At 46.9% G+C, this 8,144-nt stretch overlaps 1 protein-coding gene across 1 annotated transcript in view; it reads left to right on the forward strand.

The window, feature by feature from the left end:
- The window catches only part of LOC119103237 (alpha-1-macroglobulin), a 24,585-nt gene extending 19,332 nt beyond the window's left edge, over positions 1 to 5,253 (forward strand). Inside the window, exon 5 of the mRNA XM_037226679.1 lies at positions 5,218 to 5,253. Within this exon, the coding sequence (XP_037082574.1) occupies positions 5,218 to 5,253 (36 nt within the window). The remainder of the gene's footprint in view (positions 1 to 5,217) is intronic.
- The last annotated feature ends 2,891 nt before the right edge of the window (positions 5,254 to 8,144 follow it).

The following is an 8,144-nucleotide window of genomic DNA, read 5'->3' on the forward strand; positions in this document are numbered from 1 at the left end:
GATTCTGAGTCTAGCAGACGCGACGGCGGCGCGCGCGGGACTGCACGGTATTTCCCAGCGCCGTGCACGACATCTCTCCGACATGGGATTTTTGAGTAGGTGTGTGTTTCATGGCGTGAAGACCATGCAAATTCCTGACGTCATTCGCCAGCACACGAAGGACCAAAGACGGTCCTCAGGTCTAACATCACGAAGCGCGGCCGGTCGGCGTGCGAGAAAGACATCGGCAGATTCCCATGATTTCTCCCAGCGGATCTGACGAAAAGTGGCCGTGGGTCTTGGCATAATCAGCATTCTTGTATGCGGTGCATACAGCTCTACTAGTACCATTTCAGTTTGGTCACAAACTGGGTGTTAGGCAGACGGTGCCGGTGACGTTTCCGGAGTTGGAAGAATCTGTGGGATGAATGCGTTAAATATCTGAATCAAATGATTTGTGAGGTGCTCAGGTGCCTTAAAGCTCATACTGCACCCAAAGCCGAGCGTGGTGTGTGCACCCCAAATCCACCCACGCAGAGTGACTCGATTCGGCGGATATTGTGACGTCATGCGCAAGGGCGGCGTCACCAATTTTTGATAGGAGGAATGAGGTCGTAACAACATCTCTGGAATGAACATTGGGTTAGAAATATTACGCTTTATAACTGGCGTTCTCACAAATGATAATTGCTTTAAGAACTCCTCGCTGTCTTGTGCTGTACCGCCGCGAGACATGGGGGCACGTGGACCCGGAATGGAGGCAAAGGCCAAAGCGCACAAGTTTCTGAAAATTTATCTTTGGCCCCGTGGGCATTGACCGGAAAGAAATGATCGGAGCGGCTAGTATCCCCTTTCCTCCCAATGTGGAAGGACGTCCGTTGCCCCATGTCGGCGAAAAGACTTATCCCAGCTTCGTGTCGTCTTCTCAGCGCAGAATGTATCGTTATTTAGGCCCATTGGCCATATCATGTATCACTGTACAAACGTGTGCATAGTAGCAAAAGTTTTGCTGGGTGACATTTTACGTGTGTTTATCCTTCAGCCACAATATGGCTTGTACGCCCCATTTCAAACATGTTAAGTTTGCTCATGAAGCAGAAATGGCAGAGCATATGTTCCTATTTATCACAGTTGCAATAAAAGCACCCAACCGACTCGCTGAAAAATTTCCGAACGGCGCCGCACAGCAACGCCAAACATTTCACAGCTGCAGGCAATTGCATAGCGGATATTTGACGGTTTTATCACCTTAACCTTTTAAAGGTCCAAAAGGTCACTAACCTTAAACTAAAACCAATGACGTTTTGCTTAGAACAGGTATCTAAGTCAAGGCGTTTGTATGCGGAGGTCTGGGGACACTTTGGACACAAATCTGGAGGTTGACCTTGCTCGTCCTTATTTTACACCGAGGTCAAAATTTAAGGAAATTATCCACATTTGTATGACGTTTTAAACTGAAATATACATCTTGAGAATATTTTGATGCAGTTTATGGTCATATCCTTTTTAAGGCCCAAAACGATTTGGTTTCTGAGTTATACTCCCGCAAAAGTGCGAAAAGGTTTATTTGGGGCCTATTCCAAAGTTGCTTAGGCACTAATGACGTCATAGAAACGTCACGCGATTGCGGTCATACTATGGGCTGTTTCCTGCTTATGGTCAAAACAGCATGGTCGGTGGTACATTCGCAAAAGCGATGATGCAGCACGTGTGAGGCAATGCGCGGAAGATGATTGGCTGTTAGCAAGATTTCGATGCTGGATGCGTGTCGCAAACGTAAACGTAAGCACTTTCAGGTTGCGCGGCACTCGTGAACGGGTCATTTTCCCGTATTTGTAGGCTACAGGTCAATGTTATAAAAAAGAACGCCCCTGTGTGCAAAAAAGGACAACACCAAAAAATGGGCATTCTCCCGACAGTTATACAAAGCAAGATGCGATGGCAAATCTTTTGTTTTTCCCCTGCTGGCGTTTTTGTTGTTGGAAGAAACCTCTTGCGCTGTATTACTATGAACCCCTTTTGGGACTTTGTTTCGAAGGGAGGTCGCGGTGAAATTGCGTTATGACTGAAAATCTGTGCGGAAATGGCGAGAAAACCTGCGATTTTATAGTTCCACGAGCTGTGCAGGTGTGAGATCACACCTATTTGACAAAAGAAGATGAATCAGGGGCTTGAAATGTGTGTGCTCACTGGTGGTGTGTGGAAGTGGCTTGTATTGATCTTGATGTGATGGGGAATGTGCGTGCGAGATATGTACCTCTGTGAGAACATTGTTTTGGTAGTCTTTATGTCTACTGACTCTCCAAAATATGTTATATGCTGATACCTGCCTCCTTTTTATGCTTGAGTCTGAACATGATGAAGGAACCCTGTAACCTAAGAGAGGCACTAGCATTTATGTTGCAGGGGTGTACAAAGGCAAGCTGGTACTTTGTTATGATCTTGCCAACATTTTGAACCTATTGAGGCATTATGGTATGTAATTAATCCAGTGTGGGTCATTATCTAAGCAATTCATTTTGGCAGCAGGGGCAAGTGCATACAGCTCATTAATGCATATGCTCAGTAAAGGCTCACATTGTATGTCTTTGCAAAATTGTTTTCCCTAAAGAATTATGAAATTGTGAGGCTGTGTTATTACTGATGCACATTGCACTGTCCTCACAAATTTTATATGCAGGCAAGCATCGCTCATAAGTCAATAATGTTGTAGTCACTGCAACTTGCGTATGATGCTGAGTGCTGAGAAAGATGGAAAATAATTATTGTTGGTATCTTGGATAGCACTTAATAGTATTTCTATCATGAGCCTTGCGTACACCAGCAGCTCCATGACCCCCTTACATATTGCCCATCGTACCAAACTACATGCACTTGCCATGTTTCCAGCCTTGTGCAAGGTCAGCATGTTTGTAGTGTCATTTCGCCACATGTAACATTTTCCTGCTATATCTTAGTAAACCAGCCTGATGGCTGCAGCATGTTGCATGACTGTGGAAATGGAAGATGTGTTTGTATCTTTCTCACCTATGTTCTGTGGATTTCCAAAACAGGATGAGGAAGTAATATCACTTATTGGTTGTCAGCTTTGCTGTAAGTGATTTGTATTTTGTATCAAATGTTTTTGGTCAGCCACAAGTCAGATGGGGAGTCAATACAAGGGAGGACACTTGACCCATCTTTTTGTGATGGAATTTATTATGAAAGCAGCATGGATTGCACTACAAAAAACATACCATTGTTCCTTATGTCATGCCACAGTACAGCACCGAGGTAGTGCCACAACTGTTCACCTGTGCCATACATAATGTACCACATTGGTTGACTACTCTGTCAAGCCTATGAGATAGCAGCTTATAATTCATGAATGACTGGTAACAACTGATTCAACAATACCAAAGGACCATCAACAGCACGAATGTCATTGCACCACAATGGTTATATCAGGGTTAACTATTGATTGCATAAACACTTATAAGCAAAAAACCTTGGTAGCCCAATGCTACCATCTTTATCATAGCAATAGCAATGCTTTGGCAATCAATTCACAGCAGCGATGCACATTTATTAATGTTTGTATGACACCGCATTTCCAAGTACAAACAATAAGGAAAGTAACTACCCTGCAGATCACATATATCAGTGTCAGGACTACAGTGCTGCAGCCAACGGTGGGTCGATAATAAAGTATTGACAAAATCATCAACAGAACAGCGGCAACAGCAACAGCACAGCATACCGTGCTTCCACATTAACAATCTCCCACAAAAGCTGGCAATTGCTGCGTTGCGAATGTCAATCACCAAAGCTTTTCTTACGGCCAGCACCAAGACAAAAAATCCACGAGTAAAGCATCCACTAATCCGCCACTCGACACGGCCCCCGCGACGAAAAGGGCCAGCTGGTGTCAGCTTTCATATGTCTCGAGGAATTCTTTAGGTCTGGCTGCCAGGTGCTGCCAGGTATTGCTGTCGTCACGGGATCATTCCATGACGCCATCAAACAATGAAGTAATGGGGCGCATTTTTTGCAAACTTTAAAATTTTGCTACTTAGCGTCATTTTGAACCTTGAAAGCATACCATACTTACAAGTAAGCTTTTCCCATCATCTGATGCCTACCTCGATATCTTCAAAAGTGGAACATCCCTTCAAGGTACTTTAAATTGTGACACCAGTGAGTTCACGTACATGTCAATCCACCCCGCGAATTTGATTTGCCTAGATCTCTTAGTTTGTCAGTTGTCAGGTTTAAAGTTGACCCTCACCTGAGCGAAGGGTATTCAACCGGCTATCCGGGTGTGTGTTAAGTGTTAAGAGCACAGCCTCTCCCCGCCATCACGGTGGCAGTGGCGTACGATATTTCGACGAGGACATCGAGCATGGCTACTTGACCAAATGATCCTGTTGGGAGGGGGGGGGGGGAGGTTGGTGGGGACTCGACACATTCTGACTCAAGTACACCCGACATCAACACGCACGCGTGAGCTACAGCGTTAAGATGATACCGGTGACCAGGGCATTGGCGGAACGGTTGGCGCGGTCAGACACCATGAATGACTGTCTCCCCGTGCATGGCTGTCCACCGTTAACTACGGTATCCCACTGAGACTTATGTTTTCGACGCCCCACCACATTCACTCTAAGCATATACATACATTGGCGCCCCGTCAGCCCGTTTGTTCTTGGCTCGCGCACGGGCAGAAGCCCCCCCCCCCTTGCCCTCTCCTTTCCAGCACCTTGTTGCCATTGTAATTGTCACGTCCGCGCCAGTCCTTGTCGAACTAAATTACATTTCATTTCAGGTATTCCGGCCGTCCGGTGAAGCCAAATTCATGCCCTATTTAAAACACCCCAAATCAATATTATGATCAGCCTGGCACCGAAAAAAATATTGACTACGATACCCATGCGGCCTCTGGGCCGCCTGAGGTTTCCCACAGCTGAACGACAACTCGTTCCCTTGCCAGCCTCCAGGGTGACGGATCCCTATTTGGACGACGCTCCCTCGTGTCCTGTGCACGGTGGGGTGGCCCACCACTCTTTTGGTCACCCCCACGAAGACGTTGCCTCCGGCGCTTTTGCGCCCTCGCCTCCCACCTACCGGAATAAGCTTTACAAAGCACCGCCCCGCGGCGCGTCCCTCAGAGGCCTGGAGGCAGACAGCGCACCTGATGGGACGGTTGAGTCCATTGGCAGACAGCTAGCCCCCGGCATGACCTGGGTTTACGCGTTTCAGTCCCCGTGGCCGGCGCGCTCTGGAGACTGGGCTTGACCGGCCTGTCGGACGACTTAGTCCCTTGTTGCCCTTACTTTAGGCATCGATGACGGGACCTCTATCCATGACGAACATCCCGCCAACAAGGTCAAGGTCCTTAAGACCTGGCATACACCACATAAGAGGACAACTGGTAGTGTCTCGATCTCTCCCGAGGCGTTGCACACCAACGGATAGATCCAGTTGCCGCCGGCGTAACCCTGCATTCCGGACGGTCCGAACTGGTCTTGGCCATGTTATATGACCAGCGTCTCCCCATGTTGTCACGCCTGAGGTCGCCATCAAACATTCATTTGCATAAGAGAAGGACTGCAATCGTTTGACTCCTCCTGAATCGTGACCAAAGCCGAGTCGCATCTTTCGGGCGTGTCCGCCGTATATCTCCCTTAGCTACTATTACCATTTCCGTGTGGCTCGGCTCTCGTACAAAGGGAAACCGGATGCGAATCGGCGGGGAAAAGGGAAGCCGTATACGAGTCGGCAAGGAAAAGGCTGTCAGTCTGGTTGAAGCTTTACGAGCTGGATCTAGACTTAAGAGAGAATAAAGAGCATTCGTAACAACAGTCCCGTTCACGAGCGCTGGACGAGATTCAGTTGAGAAGTCTACCGTTACCGAGAATTCTACCATATAGCCCTTCACCTGGACCAGTAAGATGCCCCTGGTGTTCTACTCAAGGAGCCGTTTGTCCGGCGGAAGGGATAGGGGGTGCCATTGTTATTTGAATGGGCGCGGAATTAGTTAAGAAACGAACATGTTTTTAAACTTTAAAATCCCATGTTCGTCTAAGACTGTTCATTCTTTCCAGAATCCATAAGTGAAAACAAACCACATCAAAAAGTTTCAATGTTGGCACCCCAATCTATGGGCAATGTTGGGAACACGAACAGAGATGACGTGTCTCTAAAGTCGAACAGCGTTGGCCACCGCAAGGAACACAGGAAGCGGGACCACGTGAATCTGTCCTTTGGACAGATAACAGTCATAGCAGCACGAAAAAGCAAAGCTCCTACATTTAGCTCTTTCATTTACACCACCACATTCCAACAACCATTTCGCGGTCTCGTAATGACCACTCCTTTCTTATCATCATCTAAAAAATCGCACAGGTAAAACTTAATGCCCAGAACTACCTTCTACATCTAAAGATTTGAAATCCTGAATCGTTCAAAGGTTCTTTTCTCAGAAGCGTCATTATTTTGTCCATCCGTTAGCCACAACTCACTATTAATTGTTAGACCGACGCTGCGCGACCTAGTGGAGAACTGCAACGCCTGGCGTCAAGGCTTTTGTTGGTAAGATCTGCTTGCGCTTGTTCAAAACTACGTTACACAATTTTTATGAGGTTATCTAGTTAAGTGTGGAAATGTATTTCCTTTCAAAAGGGGGTCATCGTTTTCGTTCACCTGTTGGCCACAACTCAATATTAGCTACCGGGCCGACGCGGCACGGCCCCATGGAGACTGCAAAACGCCTGGCGTCCAGGCTTTTGCTGGCAAATATTTGCCGAGGCGCGCGTGTTCAAAAACTACGTTACATAATTGTATTACTAATCGATTCTGACCAAATGTGAAAAATCTACAGGACCACACATGGTTTGGGTGGCCCATGTGACTTCACATCACTCTGACGCCATTTCGATCATCTGGCAAAGCCGCCTGTCGGCCGGGCTCCTTAAGAAGACGCGCATAGGGCCGGGGTTGTAAATGGACCCCGCCGGGGTTCTCTTCCTTCTCGGAATGGTGTCCGAACGGGCGGGAACATTGCCCGCCGTCCAAATATTGCATAGCTGTAGAAAAATTGAATAGCAGATCGTGTGCTAGGCAACAACTAGAATGTACCATTGCAAGTTTACTTGATCTAAACGACGGCAGGTCGAAGGCAGGCCATGGATTCAACGGAGTTAGTTCCTTGGGAATTGTGAAATCTGGTGGAACAAACCGAGTGTTAGACGGTGCCGATGCATCTCTGAGGATGCGTTCTTAGGCAACACAAACAATTGAATGACAAAAATTTAATTGACCTAGGGTCGGGGTATGAGGGTCAGACTAAGGTCAAAACCAGCCTGTTGTATACTCGAGGGCTTTCTTTATGAGATAGTTTCTGGTGCTCATTTCGAATTTTTTAAAGGCAGGAACTGTATTAGACATCTACCACAGATTTCTTAAAGGTCGCGATAGGTCACTGACATAAAATGGCTCAGGTCAATATTTCGTTTTTAGGAACATCCTGCCTAGCATAATATTTGTCGCTTATTCAATTGCAAAACTCAAAGCAGTCTTCTATTACTTTGGTCACCATGACCTTTGAAAGGTCAAGCAAGTTCACATGACCTTCCAAATTTTCCTTAAGTGAGTTTACGTACAGGCCAACACAGTTTGTAAAGTTAGTGTCTCTAGCCCTCTTAGTTCCTGAGATTTCAGCTGGGTGTCAAATTGCCCCGCCCCCCCCTCACTCGAGCGAAGAGTTTCCAACCGGCCACCCGGGCATGTGTTAATATGTCTGTGGAACCCAGATAAATTTTTGACAGAGCTGCATTTTATTTGTTTAGAAGACACTGAGCCACTGTAGATTAGAGGTGCCGGTGATGTATTCCATACAGCCGTCCATCGCCTGACTTATGCAAGTTATTATTGGCTTCAAAATACAAACAGAATTGACCAGGCGCTAGCTCCTGTTTCCTGTTTCCGCTCTGGTTCCAAGGTGAAAATGAAGATAAAAGGAAAATATCCGTATCCCTTGTTAATAAGCAAGCTATATCCCGCGATTTTATTGGGGAGGAAAGATAACCGTGCGGGACTTTGCCCCTCCCCCTTACGGTTATCCCTGTGCAGCCAACACACCAACGCTGCCCCCTCCCCCCTCCTGGCAAAGCTCTGGCTAGGTCCCT

This window comes from Pollicipes pollicipes, unplaced genomic scaffold (assembly GCF_011947565.3).
Source record: "Pollicipes pollicipes isolate AB1234 unplaced genomic scaffold, Ppol_2.1 Scaffold_5724;HRSCAF=6776_pilon_pilon_pilon, whole genome shotgun sequence".
NCBI classification, from domain to species: Eukaryota; Metazoa; Arthropoda; class Thecostraca; order Pollicipedomorpha; family Pollicipedidae; genus Pollicipes; species Pollicipes pollicipes.